The following is a 19,997-nucleotide window of genomic DNA, read 5'->3' on the forward strand; positions in this document are numbered from 1 at the left end:
TCGGGTGCTGTATAACCAGTCACATACTGAAGGCGTGGTGACTAAAGTAGTTAATTCAGGTGCTGTATAACCAGTCACATAATGAAAGTGTGGTGACTAAAGTAGTTAATTCAGGTGCTGTTTAACCAGTCACATAATGAAGGTGTGGTGACTAAAGTAGTTAATTCAGGTGCTGTATAACCAGTCACATACTGAAGGCGTGGTGACTAAAGTAGATCATTCAGGTGCTGTATAACCAGTCACATAATGAAGGTGTGTTGACTAAAGTTGTTCATTCAGGTGCTGTATAACCAGTCACATAATGAAGGTGTGGTGACTAAAGTAGTTAATTCAGGTGCTGTATAACCAGTCACATACTGAAGGCATGGGGACTAAAGTAGTTCATTGAGGTGCTGTATAACCAGTCACATAATGAAGGTGTGGTGACTAAAGTAGTTAATTCAGGTGCTGTATAACCAGTCACCTAATGAAGGTGTGGTGACTAAAGTAGATCATTCAGGTGCTGTATAACCAGTCACATACTGAAGGCATGGGGACTAAAGTAGTTCATTGAGGTGCTGTATAACCAGTCACATAATGAAGGTGTGGTGACTAAAGTAGTTAATTCAGGTGCTGTATAACCAGTCACATAATGAAGGTGTGGTGACTAAAGTAGTTAATTCAGGTGCTGTATAACCAGTCACATACTGAAGGCGTGGGGACTAAAGTAGTTCATTGAGGTGCTGTATAACCAGTCACATAATGAAGGTGTGGTGACTACAGTAGTTTATTGAGTTGCTGTATAACCAGTCACATAATGAAGGTGTGGTGACTAAAGTAGTTCATTCAGGTGCTGTATAACCAGTCACATAATGAAGGTGTAGTGACTAAAGTAGTTCATTCAGGTGCTGTATAACCAGTCACATAATGAAGGTGTGGTGACTAAAGTAGTTCATTGAGGTGCTGTATAACCAGTCACATAATGAAGGTGTGGTGACTAAAGTAGTTCATTCAGGTGCTGTATAACCAGTCACATAATGAAGGTGTAGTGACTAAAGTAGTTCATTCAGGTGCTGTATAACCAGTCACATAATGAAGGTGTGGTGACTAAAGTTGTTCATTCAGGTGCTGTATAACCAGTCACATAATGAAGGTGTGGTGACTAAAGTAGTTCATTCAGGTGCTGTATAATCAGTCACATACTGATGGCGTGGTGACTAAAGTAGTTAATTCAGGTGCTATATAACCAGTCATATACTGAAGGTGTGGTGACTACAGTAGTTCATTCAGGTGCTGTATAACCAGTCACATACTGATGGCGTGGTGACTAAAGTAGTTAATTCAGGTGCTGTATAACCAGTCACATACTGAAGGTGTGGTGACTAAAGTAGATCATTCAGGTGCTGTATAACCAGTCACATACTGAATGTGTGTTGACAAAGTAGATCATTGAGGTGCTGTATAACCAGTCACATAATGAATGTGTGGTGACTAAAGTAGTTCATTGAGGTGCTGTATAATCAGTCACATAATGAATGTGTGGTGACTAAAGTTGTTAATTCAGGTGCTGTATAACCAGTCACATACTGAAGGCGTGGTGACTAAAGTAGCTAATTCAGGTGCTGTATAGCCAGTCACATAATGAAAGTGTGGTGACTAAAGTAGTTAATTCAGGTGCTGTTTAACCAGTCACATAATGAAGGTGTGGTGACTAAAGTAGTGCATTCAGGTGCTGTATAACCAGTCACATAATGAAGGTGTGGTGACTAAAGTAGTGCATTCAGGTGCTGTATAACCAGTCACATAATGAAGGTGTGGTGACTAAAGTTGTTCATTCAGGTGCTGTATAACCAGTCACATAATGAAGGTGTGGTGACTAAAGTAGATCATTGAGGTGCTGTATAACCAGTCACATACTGAATGTGTGGTGACTAAAGTAGATCATTGAGGTGCTGTATAACCAGTCGCATAATGAATGTGTGGTGACTAAAGTAGTTAATTCAGGTGCTGTATAACCAGTCACATACTGAAGGCGTGGTGACTAAAGTAGATCATTCAGGTGCTGTATAACCAGTCACATAATGAAGGTGTGTTGACTAAAGTTGTTCATTTAGGTGCTGTATAACCAGTCACATAATGAAGATGTGGTGACTAAAGTAGTTAATTCAGGTGCTGTATAACCAGTCACATACTGAAGGCGTGGGGACTAAAGTAGTTCATTGAGGTGCTGTATAAACAGTCACATAATGAAGGTGTGGTGACTAAAGTAGTTAATTCAGGTGCTGTATAACCAGTCACCTAATGAAGGTGTGGTGACTAAAGTAGATCATTCAGGTGCTGTATAACCAGTCACATAATGAAGGTGTGGTGACTAAAGTAGTTCATTCAGGTGCTGTATAACCAGTCACATACTGAAGGCGTGGGGACTAAAGTAGTTCATTGAGGTGCTGTATAACCAGTCACATAATGAAGGTGTGGTGACTACAGTAGTTTATTAAGTTGCTGTATAACCAGTCACATAATGAAGGTGTGGTGACTAAAGTAGTTCATTCAGGTGCTGTATAACCAGTCACATAATGAAGGTGTAGTGACTAAAGTAGTTCATTCAGGTGCTGTATAACCAGTCACATACTGAAGGCGTGGTGACTAAAGTAGTTCATTGAGGTGCTGTATAACCAGTCACATAATGAAGGTGTGGTGACTAAAGTAGTTCATTCAGGTGCTGTATAACCAGTCACATAATGAAGGTGTAGTGACTAAAGTAGTTCATTCAGGTGCTGTATAACCAGTCACATAATGAAGGTGTGGTGACTAAAGTAGTTCATTCAGGTGCTGTATAATCAGTCACATACTGATGGCGTGGTGACTAAAGTAGTTAATTCAGGTGCTGTATAACCAGTCACATACTGAAGGTGTGGTGACTAAAGTAGTTCATTCAGGTGCTGTATAACCAGTCACATACTGATGACGTGGTGACTAAAGTAGTTAATTCAGGTGCTGTATAACCAGTCACATACTGAAGGCGTGGTGACTAAAGTAGTTCATTCAGGTGCTGTATAACCAGTCACATAATGAAGGTGTAGTGACTAAAGTAGTTCATTCAGGTGCTGTATAACCAGTCACATAATGAAGGTGTGGTGACTAAAGTAGTTCATTCAGGTGCTGTATAATCAGTCACATACTGATGGCGTGGTGACTAAAGTAGTTAATTCAGGTGCTGTATAACCAGTCACATACTGAAGGTGTGGTGACTAAAGTAGTTCATTCAGGTGCTGTATAACCAGTCACATACTGATGGCGTGGTGACTAAAGTAGTTAATTCAGGTGCTGTATAACCAGTCACATACTGAAGGTGTGGTGACTAAAGTAGATCATTCAGGTGCTGTATAACCAGTCACATACTGAATGTGTGTTGACTAAAGTAGATCATTGAGGTGCTGTATAACCAGTCACATAATGAATGTGTGATGACTAAAGTAGTTCATTGAGGTGCTGTATAATCAGTCACATAATGAATGTGTGGTGACTAAAGTTGTTAATTCAGGTGCTGTATAACCAGTCACATAATGAGGCGTGGTGACTAAAGTATTTAATTCAGGTGCTGTATAACCAGTCACATAATGAAGGTGTGGTGACTAAAGTAGTTCATTTAGGTGCTGTATAACCAGTCACATAATGAAGGTGTGGTGACTAATGTAGTTCATTCAGGTGCTGTATAACCAGTCACATAATGAAGGTGTGTTGACTAAAGTAGTTCATTCAGGTGCTGTATGACCAGTCACATACTGAATGTGTGGTGTCTAAAGTAGTTCATTCAGGTGCTGTATAACCAGTCACAAAATGCTTATGATGCAGCAGAGTTCCCTCTTATCCTCTCTCCCCTACATGGGTAACAGATCCTGCATAGAGAGAAAAAAAACAGGGCTGTCTGTGTGTGTGTGTGTGTGTGTGTGTGTGTGTGTGTGTGTGTGTGTGTGTGTGTGTGTGTGTGTGTGTGTGTGTGTGTGTGTGTGTGTGTGTGTGTGTGTGTGCGTGTGCGTGTGCGTGTGCGTTTGTGTGTTTGGGGGGGAGACATTTAATGACTGCAAAAACACCAGCAAATCAGCTCCAAGTGATTGTAATTTTGGACATTTATTCCAAATTATTCCAACGCATTACAGAGAGATATATGTTTTCGTATTCAAATGTAAGCAAGGTTTGGAATGATTATGTTTTAGTCAAGTATTATATCTGTTTGTGCTTCTTGCGGTCCATTTGCAGTCTACAAATGATTTGTAATTATGTTCTGGCCCCCTGACCATCCACTCAAGAAAAGGTCGTCCCACGGCTGAATCTAGTTGATGATCCCTGGCATAGAAGATCAACATGTCTCTCTCCATAGTCATTTATGGAGATGTGAAATCCGCAAACGGCTGAGAAGCTCAACATTTTGGACCTTCTCTCCAGAGACCGAGGCTAAGTGGAGGCCTGTTGGCCCAAAGTGAGGTTTGGGGAGTGGGCAGTTAATCACCTGGCCTCGTGTGCTGACAGATGAGTTATGGAGCAGGCCACAGGTAGAGCCTCAGTCCTCCCACCACTCCTCACCGCCTCCCACCGCAGCACGCCATGCCAACCTGACCTTCGCTTGGGTCATAAATAATGCACTGACCATAAAATACTGATTATGGGTAATCTGTAGCCCTGGTCTGTCTGGCCACTGGGTGCAGGTTGTCATCAGTGTTGATTTGGCAGCTGCTAGCTGGCTGGTTGTTTGCCGAGCTCTGGACTGAGTTGGGCTAGCGTGCCTCATGGTGGAGCCTGATGTACCAGCAAGGTCCAGCTAAAGGTCAATAAATCCCCTTCACTCAATAAAAAGATAACTTGGACAATTGTCAAACTCCTTTCAACCCTTAACACACCCGCTTGTATTCGACTGGACTATACATTAAAATCTCACACACTGGTGAAACCAGTGCCATGGCCCGCTGTCCATGGCACTGGTTTCACCAGTGTGTGAGATTTTAATGTATAGTCCAGTCGAATACAAGCGGGTGTGTTAAGGGTTGAAAGGAGTTTGACAATTGTCCAAGTTATCTTTTTATTGAGTGAAGGGGATTTATTGTAAACATTTGTGACAATGTTTCTACATTATTATTACTTTAAGGTATACGTCTAATGAGAATCAACAAGTGTTCAATTTCCTGCTCTATTAAAGTAGAACTTGCAGATCTTTTAATTAAGAATTCAGTAATGAATTAATCCCACAGGTACCTTGCTATCTGAGGAGAATGGTTTCACATTAATTCTACAGCTTGGAGCGATAGTATCACAGGGAACAGATACTGAGTTAAAGTATCTTTCTCTTCAACCAAAACAAGGGAGATGATGTCATAAATGAGGTTAGGAGAGAATAATTAAGAATGGATGTAATGATTTTGCCAAGTTGATTTTGCCAAGTTGGGCCCTTGGTATCTAATTTTAATTACAATAATGTTTGATTAATAATTCATCAAGCTCCTGAAATAATTAAATCAAATTTCAAATCAAATCAAATTTATTTATATAGCCCTTCGTACATCAGCTGATATCTCAAAGTGCTGTACAGAAACCCAGCCTAAAACCCCAAACAACAAGCAATGCAGGTGTAGAAGCACGGTGGCTAGGAAAAACTCCCTAGGAAGGCCAAAACCTAGGAAGAAACCTAGAGAGGAACCAGGCTATGTGGGGTGGCCAGTCCTCTTCTGGCTGTGCCGGGTGGAGATTATAACAGAACATGGCCAAGATGTTCAAATGTTCATAAATGACCAGCATGGTCCAATAATAATAAGGCAGAACAGTTGAAACTGGAGCAGCAGCATGGCCAGGTGGACTGGGGACAGCAAGGAGTCATCATGCCATGCCAGGTAGTCCTGAGGCATGGTCCTAGGGCTCAGGTCCTCAGAGAGAGAGAAAGAAAGAGAGAAAGAGAGAATTAGAGAGAGCACACTTAAATTCACACAGGACACCGAATAGGACAGGAGAAGTACTCCAGATATAACAAACTGACCCTAGCCCCCGACACATATACTACTGCAGCATAAATACTGGAGGCTGAGACAGGAGGGGTCAGGAGACACTGTGGCCCCATCCGAGGACACCCCCGGACAGGGGCAAACAGGAAGGATATAACCCCACCCACTTTGCCAAAGCACAGCCCCCACACCACTAGAGGGATATCTTCAACCACCAACTTACCATCCTGAGACAAGGCTGAGTATAGCCCACAAAGATCTCCGCCACGGCACAACCCAAGGGGGGGGGGGCGCCAACCCAGACAGGATGATCACATCAGTGACTCAACCCACTCAGGTGACGCACCGCTCCCAGGGACGGTATGAGAGAGCCCAAGTAAGCCAGTGACTCAGCCCCTGTAATAGGGTTAGAGGCAGAGAATCCCAGTGGAAAGAGGGGAACCGGCCAGGCAGAGACAGCAAGGGCGGTTTGTTGCTCCAGAGCCTTTCCGTTCACCTTCCCACTCCTGGGCCAGACTATACTCAATCATATGACCCACTGAAGAGATGAGTCTTTAGTAAAGACTTAAAGGTTGAGACCGAGTTTGCGTCTCTGACATGGGTAGGCAGACCGTTCCATAAAAATGGAGCTCTATAGGAGAAAGCCCTGCCTCCAGCTGTTTGCTTAGAAATTCTAGGGACAATTAGGAGGCCTGTGTCTTGTGACCGTAGCGTACGTGTAGGTATGTATGGCAGGACCAAATCAGAGAGATAGGTAGGAGCAAGCCCATGTAATGCTTTGTAGGTTAGCAGTAAAACCTTGAAATCAGCCCTTGCTTTGACTGGAAGCCAGTGTAGGGAGGCTAGCACTGGAGTAATATGATCACATTTTTGGGTTCTAGTCAGGATTCTAGCAGCCGTATTTAGCACTAACTGAAGTTTATGTAGTGCTTTATCCGGGTAGCCGGAAAGTAGAGCATTGCAGTAGTCTAACCTAGAAGTGACAAAAGCATGGATGAATTTTTCTGCATCATTTTTGGACAGAAAGTTTCTGATTTTTGCAATGTTACGTAGATGTAAAAAAGCTGTCCTTGAAATGGTCTTGATATGTTCTTCAAAAGAGAGACCAGGGTCCAGAGTAACGCCGAGGTCCTTCACTGTTTTATTTGAGACGACTGTACAACCATTAAGATTAATTGTCAGATTCAACAGAAGATCTCTTTGTTTCTTGGGACCTAGAACAAGCATCTCTGTTTTGTCCGAGTTTAAAAGTAGAAAGTTTGCAGCCATCCACTTCCTTATGTCTGAAACACATGCTTCTAGCGAGGGCAATTTTGGGGCTTCAACATGTTTCATTGAAATGTGCAGCTGTGTGTCATCCGCATAGCAGTGAAAGTTAACATTATGTTTTCGAATGACATCCCCAAGAGGTCAAATATATAGTGAAAACAATAGTGGTCCTAAAACGGAACCTTGAGGAACACCAACATTTACAGTTGATTTGTCAGAGGACAAACCATTCACAGAGACAAACTGATATATTTCCGACAGATAAGATCTAAACCAGGCCAGAACTTGTCCTTTGTAGACCAATTTGGGTTTCCAATCTCTCCAAAATAATGTGGTGATCGATGGTATCAAAAGCAGCACTAAGGTCTAGGAGCACGAGGACAGATGCAGAGCCTCGGTCTGATGCCATTAAAAGGTAATTTACCACCTTCACAAGTGCAGTCTCAGTGCTATGATGGGGTCTAAAACCAGACTGAAGCATTTCGTATACATTGTTTGTCTTCAGGAAGGCAGTGAGTTGCTGCGCAACAGTCTTTTCTAAAATGTTTGAGAGGAATGGAAGATTCGATATAGGCCGATAGTTTTTTATATTTTCTGGGTCAAGGTTTGGCTTTTTCAAGAGAGGCTTTATTACTGCCACTTTTAGTGAGTTTGGTACACATCCGGTGGATAGAGAGCCGTTTATTATGTTCAACATAGGAGGGCTAAGCACAGGAAGCAGCTCTTTCAGTAGTTTAGTTGGAATAGGGTCCAGTATGCAGCTTGAAGGTTTAGAGGCCATGATTATTTTCATCATTGTGTCAAGAGATTTAGTACTAAAACACTTGAGCGTCTCTCTTGATCCTAGGTCCTGGCAGAATTGTGCAGCCTCAGGACAACTGAGCTTTGAAGGAATACGCAGATTAATGGCCTTGTCCTAAAAATTATGAATTCATTTTGACATGAGAGCAAGCAAGAGCGGGGAATAGTTTATCCTCAATGGTACTGTTTTACATTGCACCCCAAATAGGTATTTTTTACATGTTTGTAAAAAGTGGCTGTACAATACAGGCAACATTGTGTTGGTCATTATTTTAATAAGGTGTGGTAGTCAGTTCATCGTTGACCTACCATCCATTACTCCTACCCTGGATTTGACTAGATGGGATACAGCTTTTGTCAGATTTGACTTTTTATAGTAGGTTAGGATAACTTAAGCAGCAGGTTAAGGGAATTTACATAGCAGGTTAGGATAATTAGGTTAAATTTAGATAAAGGGTTAGCTAAAATGCCCCAAAAACTAATTTTGCCGTCAATATCACAAAAAATGTATCACAAAAATGTATCCCTTTTGGCCATGACCTCCTTCCCTGTCGCATATTGCAACAACCATTTCTATTATGGAAACAAATCCTCCATTTGCCCTCCGGCTCTCTGTGTGCAAACTGTCAGCCAAGGTGTTCTCCACTTTAATATGAACTGCATGGTATCTGTCTGTTATTGCCTTGACATTGAACAGCAGCCTCTCGTCAGCTCCCATTGACATGCTGTCATTAATATTGTGGTATTACCTTGGTATAACCAATATATCCAAAAGTATAGTCAGCCGAATACTCTAGTATGCACTATGCCAGTGTTTTCCAACTCCGGTCCTCAAGGACCCAGTTTAGTACAGTACATGTTTTTGTTGTGGCCCTCGACAAGCACACCTGTTTCTACTTGTCAACTAATCATCAAGCCCTTGACAAGTTGAACCAGGTGTTTTTGTCCTGGTCTACAACAACAACGTGTGCTGTTGGGGGAACTGGAGGGCCGGAGTTGGGAACCACTGCAGTATACAGAAGCCTATACTTCCTGTCTAGTAGACATTTAGTTATGAGTATACAGTAATTGATGTACAGTGGACTGAAAGCGGTGTGTTTGTCCTGGCCACATTGTTCATGAATATACAGTATAGATAGTGCTACTGACTGAAAACAAAGTGCTACTGTTCTCCATCCTCCTGGTTCTCTTGCTTAAAAGGCAGTGTGACGGATGTGAACCGTTGGAAAGACATCGTAGGACAAAGTGTTGGCCTGGGCCATCGATCACTCAACAGCCAGGCTGACACTATTCTCTCTCTCTCTCCCACCGGGCGAGTTTATCAGCACTGCCCAGAATATTTAACAGGGGGAGCGGACCCGGGGGATCTCATTTGTTCAGGTGTCCATCTGGTGCAAGTTGTCTGGGATAATCTCCACATCATGTCGCATTTGCATCCTCCGCTTCATAAAATGGGCAGACTTAATGGGACAGACCGCGGTGCCCAGTAGAGGGTGTGTCTGACTATGGACCGACCGGGCCTTTGCTTACTGCTTGCTAATCTGCGAGGCTGCGCTAATGCCGTGGCAATTATAGAAGGATTCCACTTGTTTATAATTGGTTGTTGGTTCAGCCTCAAATCTGTGTTACCAGTTTGCGCCCCTGAAATTACCCAATGAGGTTTTCCTAAATGTTGTCATTTGTTGAAATCTGTAGACCAGAAGGATTTGATATTATGGGATAATTGATACAGTGCTCACCCTCTTGAAGAACAAGGCTACACAGCTACTGATGATAGTCGTGAGTGGAGACAATCTTATTAGCTATACATGCATAGACGGATCAAAGGTCACACTGATTGAGCTCATTGATCACATTAGGCTGGCTTTTCAACTCCGACATTGTATGGAATTCCCTGCACACTCAATACCTCTGTCCATTGATTCCACAAATCCATGGATCCTTGCATAAGAATCACTCATCTGGAGTCAAAGGCCAAACATGAACCTGTTTACCTAGCCATAAAAAAACTCAACCAGCTGTAATGACTGATGTATTACTATGGCTGTGGAAGGGTATACTGCAATCGACTCAAACTCCCTGCTCATTCATGTGAGCATGCTACTGGAGTTCCTGCTGGTGTGGGACAATTGTTATTGAACAGTTGTACAGATTCAACACAGAGTGATTATTAGACTAAGCACAGTGAAATTGTACCACACAGTATGGTGCCATAGTGTTGTACATGACTGGGTTGCCAGACCTGGTATTTACATTATACCCTCACAGCTTTCAGTCACAGTTGTAGTCCTCTGGGCTGATAGGCTTTACTCTATCAGGTCTGACCAGTTACAAAATATCAACTCTGGCAAGTAATTTTCTGCTAGCTTGCGTTGTATCTGCATAACGCGTGGAAACAAAAGGCTCACTCAATCTTCACTGCTGTTGACTTTCAGAACTGCCGTTCTGCATTAGCCCTCGTCTCCCTTCCACCTCCGTTTTCCCCACTTTTCTTTTGTCGTTGCCATCAATAATTTATGATATCCAGGTTCATCTCTCCCGCATCATTTACATTCCTCCTGGATGGTTGAGAAAACACAATGCAGCTCTGTATGAACGGTCCGGACAACCAGCCACGGCTGAGTGGAGGTGGAGAGATGATTCTTCACGTTGAAGAGAGAGGAGAATGTCAAACGTTCCCATATTCTCCCCCCGAACCAGATGGCTCACTGTATCTGGGTGTCAATGGTTTAGATCAAACAAGTAGAGCTGACTCTAAAAGCAATATGAGTTAAGAATGTTTTGATCCGTTATTCAAGTACCTGCATTCACTTTCCAAATGTATACTGGACCAAAATATAAACCATTTTTACTGAGTTGCAGTATATATAAGGAAATCAGTCAATTGAAATACATTCATTTGGCCCTAATCTATGGATTTCCCATGACTGGGCAGGGGCACAGCCATACGCCCACCCACTGGGGAGTCCGGCCCAGCCAAGCAGAATTCGTTTTTCCCCACAAAAGGGCTTTATTCAGTTTATTACAGTTTCATCAAATGTATACTGTATCAATACCTGTCAACATATAGTGATAGTGGCGTGAGAGAACAATGTTATACAAAAATGATTAAACTTACTGATTTGTTCACTTGTGTTTTGCAGGAATTCCACATATTGTATGAAAGTGTCCATGTCACTGACAGTGGCGGAGAACGACACAGACCTCTGCTACAACTCCAAAATGAGGTACTTCGAGAAGGCAGAGTTAAGTAAAAGTAAAGACATCACCTGTCCGGACATTGAGGATTATGTACAGCCGGGGAAGGAGCCAGAGATAGTATGGTACAAGGTAAGAGTCCACTATAGCATTATGTCTGTAACTTATTTCAGATTGAATGCCATAGGGGCAGTTTCAAGGATACAAATTAAGCCTAGGCAGGTTCTCCACTGAGGCTGCTTTTTAGCCCAGGATCAGGCCTAGTATGTGTCTGGGAAACCACTGCTATGTGTCATGTATCAAATGTGATACATATATATTATTAGCGTATAATCAGAACTGTATGATCATGTAAATGTATTGAAAAAATGAGATTAATTTTTGTTTTTTTATATATATATTATTACACTGCTCAAAAAAATAAAGGGAACACTAAAATAACACATCCTAGATCTGAATGAATGAAATATTCTTATGAAATACTTTTTTCTTTACATAGTTGAATGTGCTGACAACAAAATCACACAAAAATGATCAATGGAAATCAAATTTATCAACCCATGGAGGTCTGGATTTGGAGTCACACTCAAAATTAAAGTGGAAAACCACACTACAGGCTGATCCAACTTTGATGTAATGTCCTTAAAACAAGTCAAAATGAGGCTCAGTAGTGTGTGTGGCCTCCACGTGCCTGTATGACCTCCCTAGGCATGCTCTGGTTATGCTCCTGATGAGGTGGCGGATGGTCTCCTGAGGGATCTCCTCCCAGACCTGGACTAAAGCATCCGCCAACTCCTGGACAGTCTGTGGTGCAACGTGTGGTTGGTGGATGGAGCGAGACATGTTGTCCCAGATGTGCTCAATTGGATTCAGGTCTGGGGAACGGGCGGGCCAGTCCATAGCATCAATGCCTTCCTCTTGCAGGAACTGCTGACACACTCCAGCCACATGAGGTCTAGCATTGTCTTGCATTAGGAGGAACCCAGGGCCAACCGCACCAGCATATGGTCTCACAAGGGGTCTGAGGATCTCATCTCGGTACCTAATGGCAGTCAGGCTACCTCTGGTGAGAACATGGAGGGCTGTGCGGCCCCCCAAAGAAATGCCACCCCACACCATGACTGACCCACCGCCAAACCGGTCATGCTGGAGGATGTTGCAGGCAGCAGAACGTTCTCCACGGCGTCTCCAGACTGTCACATCTATCACATGTGCTCAGTGTGAACCTGCTTTCATCTGTGAAGAGCACAGGGCGCCAGTGGCAAATTTGCCAATCTTGGTGTTCTCTGGCAAATGCCAAATGTCCTGCACGGTGTTGGGCTGTAAGCACAACCCCCACCTGTGGACGTCGGGCCCTCATACCACCCTCATGGAGTCTGTTTCTGACCGTTTGAGCAGACACATGCACATTTGTGGCCTGCTGGAGGTCATTTTGCAGGGCTCTGGCAGTGCTCCTCCTGCTCCTCCTTGCACAAAGGTGGAGGTAGCGGTCCTGCTGCTGGGTTGTTGCCCTCCTACGGCCTCCTCCACGTCTCCTGATGTACTGGCCTGTCTCCTGGTAGCGCCTCCATGCTCGGGACACTACGCTGACAGACACAGCAAACCTTCTTGCCACAGCTCGCATTGATGTGCCATCCTGGATGAGCTGCACTACCTGAGCCACTTGTGTGGGTTGTAGACTCCGTCTCATGCTACCACTAGAGTGAAAGCACCGCCAGCATTCAAAAGTGACCAAAACATCAGCCAGGAAGCATAGGAACTGAGAAGTGTTCTGTGGTCACCAACTGCAGAACCACTCCTTTATTGGGGGTGTCTTGCTAATTGCCTATAATTTCCACCTGTTGTCTATTCCATTTGCACAACAGCAAGTGAAATTTATTGTCAATCAGTGTTGCTTCCTAAGTGGACAATTTGATTTCACAGAAGTGTGATTGACTTGGAGTTACATTGTGTTGTTTAAGTGTTCCCTTTATTTTTTTGAGCAGTGTATTTTAGTCTAAGCATACTTGTATGTATTGTCTAGCAGCCTATGTGCTTGCTTGATGACAGTAGGTAGATTTATCCACCCATAACTCACAGCCACTCTGCAGAACACCTCCTGAGATGTCATTTGTTTTTCATGAGACTCAAACCGTCTGGGGAAAGGGGTCTACAGCCCACGTTCATGATGTAAATAGTCTAGAAGACAAAGAAATTAACTCCCCCCAAACGACTGGAGGGGTCAGACGTCTGGCTATCTGAGTCGACGAGCTGCCCTCACCGGCCCCGGCTGCCTGCCCACAGTGTAACAGCAGACTGACAGAGTAGCCGACGGAGGCCAGGGGCCAATTCATCAAAACTAGATGAATGTCGGATTGGATGGCCACAGTGCTTCTTCAGTTTCCCAGTAAATCAAATTAAAATATGGATAATGACTGTGGCCCTAGAATATTCTAGTTATTTGCTCTGTCTCTGCAAGCAGAGCTGATTGAATTCTGGGAGACCCGCGAGTGCAGGTGGAACCAACCCACGGTATTCCAGTTTTCCTGCTGTGGGTGAATGAGTTTGTGTGGCACAAGTTCCCTTTTCCAAGGATCTCGTTCTTCCTCTGGGTTTATTCCTACCAAAATGAACTGCTTCAACCGAAACGCTGTTCTTCTAGTGGGAACTTAGCGATATAATGTTGTATAATAGATCACACTCGTCTTGCCAAAAACAGGAACTCAATACAACAACACTAAATACAAGATGAGAATGCATTTGTGATCAAAGAGATGTTTGAAGTTTGGAATGGTTCGATGCATTTCGTCAGGCGTCCATTTTTTCCACATGTCTACATTGTATGTTGTAAAAAGTGTAATCTAAGTCCAACGGTATACTGCTTTTCTGTTTCTTCGTGTTGTTTTACATTCATATGCCTTCTCTCTATTTGAATCGAAGGAATGCAAGCCAAAGCAGTGGAGACAAAGCATTGTAAGGAGAAGAGATACTCTCTCTATCCGGGAGGTGCGTGAAGATGACATTGGAAATTACACGTGTGAATTACAGTTTGGCAGCTTCGTGGTGAGAAGAACTACAGAACTCTCTGTTACAGGTAAGGAAAACTCCTTTGCGGGTCACATGTGCTCCATGCTGGGCCACTGGGGATAACTTGCATTGTGTTTTTATTGGCATTGATGAATGTTCATGTTGTTTTGACTGTCAGCGATGCAGAGTTCATTCTTTGTGGGAGAGCGGATTTAATAATCATTGCCATTGTGCAGCTGTGTCGTGTTCGTCGTCTATTTTGGGGATGGCCACAATAGTTTATTGTATATGAGCTACAGATCTTCTGCTTGGCTGAAATGAAGAATACGTTTAGATTTTTTTTTAAACACAGATATCTGAGGTGTACTTTCAGGGATAAAATGTTGATGGGATTATGTTGCAGCAGACATCGCATTAGAAATAGGTCAGAATGCTGACATTTATCCATAGTAGTTATATATATATACATGATAATGGTACATCTCTTACTACATGTTGTTCTGCTAAGACAGTAGTTGTGAACCTTGTTGTCAGGGTTGTGGCTTCAATACCTCTGTGCTGTCGTGACTTCAGCTGGCGTTCTTAATTGCTAAGTAGTAGAATTTGCACAGATCCACTTCATCACTTTTTCTCAACTAAGGCTGTTCAAATATTAAAGCTTGAACTTAACGTTCCTTATCTATAGAGGGAGGGGTGTGACAGAATAGAGATCGCTCGCCACCGCCACCTCCACCGCTAACGTTGATGTGCAGTAACAACTTGGACAGTCTTGATGGAAAACCCATAGTACAGGTGCATTCAATCAATGACACAATGATTACAAAAATATCTACTCTACTCAGTCTTGCCCTCATGGCTGAACCCTGAAAAGAAAACACCAGAGAAAACCACTGTAGCAAGATATATTAAGAGCTGTTACATGTCAATGCATCACACCCATCGTCCATAGTGGTCTCGAGGTCAAGCAAACTATTTGCAGTTTACGGCTATCTGATTACAGTTTATTATCCCCTAAAGAGACAAAGGCAGACTCCATAGAAGACCAATTTCACTCATCAATCTTGTTCCCTGCTGCCTCAGACGGTCCTCATCCTCCGGGATGATTCCCTTCCCCTCACAAAGAGACGCATTTAGCATTTTTGGATGAGGGATAGTTCACTCAAAATACAAAATGACACATTGGTTTCCTTTCCCTGTAAGCAGTCTACGGACAAGGTATGACAGCAATCCATGCGTTGGTTGAGTTTCTCTGGCACATCCATCCACATGCTACCGTTTTAACATGATTCAGCGAAAAATTACAATAACGCTCCCTTGACTTGAATGGGATTTGTGCCACGAATGCTAAACCATTAGCATGTGGAAAGGGAAACTGAACCACAGCATGGATTGCTGTCATACCTTGTCCATAGACTGCTTAATTTTTTTATCTGACTGAAATCAGGAGGGAATCTGAGGACCCTCTCTTTTTCTCTCTCTTTTTCTCTCTCTCTCTCTCTCTCTCTCTCTCTCTCTCTCTCTCTCTCTCTCTCTCTCTCTCGCTCTCTCGCTCTCTCTCTCGCTCTCTCTCTCTCTCTCTCTCTCTCGCTCGCAAATAATAATTACACGCTTCCGCCCACATATAGAGGGCAGAGGAAAGAACATGGCCCACCTACACGCATCATGTACGATACATGTACATAGACATGCATACATAAATTACTTCCTGTAATAAAGACAAACACTGAGAGTACAAAACATTCCATGACATAGACTGACCAGGTGAATCCAGGTGAAAGCTATGATCCCTTATTGATGTCACTTGTTAAATCCACTTAAAACAGTGTAGATGAAGCAGGGGAGACAGGGTAAAGAAGGATTTTTAAGCTTTGAGACAAGTGAGGCATGGATTGTGTCTGTGTGCCATTCAGAGGGTGAATGGTCTAGACAAAAGATTGAAGTGCCTTTGAACAGGGTATGGTAGTAGGTGCCAGGAGCACCGGTTTGAGTGTGTCAAGAACTGCAACGCTGCTGGGTTTTTCAGTCTCAACAGTTTCCCGTGTGTATCAAGAATGGTCCCCCACCCAAAGGACATCCAGCCAACTTGACACAACCATGGGAAGTGTTGAAGTCAACATGGGCCAGCATCCCTGTGGAACGCTTTCAACACCTTGTATAGTCCATGCACCAACGAGTTGAGGCAACTCAATATTAGGAAGCTGTTTCTAATGTTTTATCCACTGTGTGTATGTGCTGTAGCTAACACAGTCCTTGAAGCAAAATGACCTTTAAATGACACATAGGACATTAGTTTAGAAACATACATCCGTTAGACCTTTCATTACAATAATAGAACATTGAATGACAACAAGCCCATTAGCTATTTCATAAAAGACCAGTCTCACCAGTTCTACATATAAACAAATCTATTTCCTCTAACGGGGGGGCTATGTTGCCGTGATGTTGTTGTGTCATTGTAGTTGTGTTGGACCTGGTGTGATCTGGAGGAAGTGGTACATTGTGTGACGTTCATCTAGTGCTCATGTGTTTGCAAAACAATCAGATTATCCTGATTTAATATGCAGCCATAATCATAACAATGCTTTCCTCCACTATGCTGTACAGTACGTCTCTCAGTATCCTACAGGGAAGCCACGATCCGGGTCCATACATTGTATAATGTTGAATAGTCTGTATCAATACAGTACAGAACAATATGTTATGTAGTTGTTGCGTGACTGGTGTAAATGGAGATATCTTCTGTTAAGACTATTATGACTCAAAGGCTGCATCTGTTCCTCCTTCCTGGCATGGCCAGGTGGTTTGTGTACCTGGTGAAAGAAAGGGAAATGAATTGATACATTACATGAAACAGTCACATCAAATGTTTTTGAACTTGTCTTCAGCCATAGTGATCATGTTTTTAATGATTCACCCGCATGTGATCGTGTCAGACAGACTGTGAGATATCATATTGGTCCATCATAATGGCGCCAAAGGAGACGGCTGCCGTTTTACGATCCCGTAACCAATTGTGCTATTATGTATGTTTTTTCGCATTGTTTGTAACGCATTTTGTACATAATGTTTCTGCCACCGTGTCTTATGGGCAGCGATTACTCCCATACTGGAGGAGTTCTTCTTCTTCAACGAGTCGGATGGGAAGGATTTACTCCAGACACCAGACAAGGCCCTCATCCCCATCATTCGCAGGAGGAAAAGACGGAGATAATCAATAACAAAATAGACGAACTACGAGCACGTATATCCTACCAACGGGACATTAAAAACTGTAATATCATATGTTTCACCAAGTCGTGGATGAACGACGACATTCATTTATTTTTTTTATTTTTTATTTCACCTTTATTTAACCAGGTAGGCTAGTTGAGAACACCTTTATTTAACCAGGTGGCCAGTTGAGAACACCTTTATTTAACCAGGTAGGCTAGTAGAGAACAAGTTCTCATTTACAACTGCGACCTGGCCAAGATAAAGCATAGCAGTGTGAACAGACAACAACACAGAGTTACACATGGAGTAAACAATTAACAAGTCAATAACACAGTAGAATTTATTTTATTTTTTATGAAAAAAAAAGAGTCTATATACATTGTGTGCAAAAGGCATGAGGAGGTAGGCGAATAATTACAATTTTGCAGATTAACACTGGAGTGATAAATGATCAGTTAGCTGCTCAGATAGCAGATGTTTAAAGTTGAGGAAGATACAATTCGTTCCAGTCACAGGCAGCAGAGAACTGGAAGGAAAGGCGGCCAAATGAGGTGTTGGCTTTAGGGATGATCAGTGAGATACACCTGCTGGAGCGCGTGCTACCATGGTGAGGGTGTTGACATCGTGACCAACCTTTGTCCCTGTTCTCTGTATCAATGGTCAACTGGCCTGTTATGGCAGGAGAAGAGTATGAAAGATCACGCTCCATTGGACTGTCTTGAGGACCTCTTTTTATTCATAGTGATGTCTTCAGCCATTGATGCAACTATTAAACTGGATATTATTACTAAATGAAATGTGGGATTTTATGATTGTTTTACAAGGTGTGCCGTTTGATCCAGTGGATTGAAAACCGCACAATAAAGGGTGGATAATGAACCGCCTACTCAATTGGCTGTTATAGTGTCTTCTTGTGCTGCACAGAGGGAAACGAATGGTCTGCATGTTTAGCTAATGACTAGAGACCGATGGCAGTGGTGATCTTGCTTTTTATTTTCTAATAAAGCACAATAAAGTGATGGTAATACTAGGCCTACCGTTGACAAAGGAAAAGGCTCTTCACTTAAGTAGAGAATGACAATACTCCAAATGCCCCCAGGTTCAAAGAAACAGGCTAGTAGAAAACCAAGTTTATAATGCCTATCTCCTCCCTTGGATGTTCCAGCTGATTTAACAGCTGAGTGCCCAATCAGTTCCTTCAACAGGAAACGTGTAGTCCTAGGTCCAGAGATAGCACCATCTAAATAACCTTATCCTATCCTACAGACTCCTGCATCATTTCATTAGATATACAATACCTCCGAAAGGATTTACCACAGCAAGTAAGAACAGGAATTTGTGGATCTATGGCTCTGAAACTCTGCTGTATGGTTCCATTCCACTGGCTGTTCTCTCAGTGGATGCATCCCAAATGTCACCCTATTCCCTATGTAGTGCACTACTTTTGACCATGGCCCATAGGGGACCCATTTGGGATGCAGCCCAGCGACTAGGCTCTGCTGAATGGGCAGCCATTACAGAACAGAGGTCTCTCCTCTTGTCTTGGCTCTGTGAAGTTGACTCATTAGCATATGAAGTAGGGTGATTAATAAGGGCCGTTCAAATTGATAGAGTATAATTAGACTGTCCAAAGCAGCACGGGGAAAAGGAACCTGAAGAATTTGGCTGCAGGAGAAATTATGTCTCTTTGTGAGAACATGTTTGATATGTTAGTACTTTTCTCCCTTATTTAAAGGTGGTAGATAAGTGCTATTCATTGGGACTTTCTCTTTTCTCTGTACTTCTCCATTAGAATTCTTCATTTGGGAGATTATTCGCAAAGATGGACCTCTTATTAGACTTTGAAGTACCCCAAACTACCATACGTTTTAAGGGAAAGTTAAGGATTGACAATAGCCGAGAAGCAAAAGAAATGTGTGTGTGTGTGTGTGTGTGTGTGTGTGTGTGTGTGTGTGTGTGTGTGTGTGTGTGTGTGTGTGTGTGTGTGTGTGTGTGTGTGTGTGTGTGCGTGTGTGCGTGCATGTGTGTATGTGTGTGCACTTATGGAATGTTCTATGTGTGTATACACTTTGCAAGTCAGAGGGTAGATCAAGGCTGGTATTATCTCTAAAACCAGAGTTATCCTGTTTTATTATCTGACATTTTTAATCCAGTCCATCAGAGAGACACTGGATCATCAGAGCTACAATAGATGTGATGTAGCAATACCATTACATCACATGTTCAGAACAAGCAGAAGAAAAGTGCTATGGGCCTGTCATGCCAAATAATGTCCCCCGGCCAAATAGTGTCCCCCTCTACGTCCCAATGGGATTCAATAAAATATTAGCGTCCGTTGCTATATCAATGGTGTGATGACCTAATGATTATCATTTTGGAGATCATTACAGCCTAAATTACGTTATTACTATCATCGCTATGCAAACAAGGCTGTTTGTCCGGGGGACTATTGGCACGACAGGCCCTAAACTGTTCCTCCTCACTGAACAGATCGGATCAGAACAGAATAGCACAGAACAGCACAGCACACAGCTCAGAGGA

General features: G+C 42.9%; 1 protein-coding gene across 1 annotated transcript in view; it reads left to right on the forward strand.

Moving 5' to 3' along the window:
- The window catches only part of LOC139414081 (interleukin-1 receptor accessory protein-like 1), a 362,260-nt gene that overhangs the window by 158,161 nt on the left and 184,102 nt on the right, over positions 1 to 19,997 (forward strand). The window contains exons 4-5 of the mRNA XM_071161964.1: positions 11,183 to 11,369; positions 14,157 to 14,310. Of these exons, the coding sequence (XP_071018065.1) occupies positions 11,183 to 11,369; positions 14,157 to 14,310 (341 nt within the window). The remainder of the gene's footprint in view (positions 1 to 11,182; positions 11,370 to 14,156; positions 14,311 to 19,997) is intronic.

The sequence above is a fragment of the Oncorhynchus clarkii genome, chromosome 7 (genome assembly GCF_045791955.1).
Source record: "Oncorhynchus clarkii lewisi isolate Uvic-CL-2024 chromosome 7, UVic_Ocla_1.0, whole genome shotgun sequence".
NCBI lineage: Eukaryota > Metazoa > Chordata > Actinopteri > Salmoniformes > Salmonidae > Oncorhynchus > Oncorhynchus clarkii.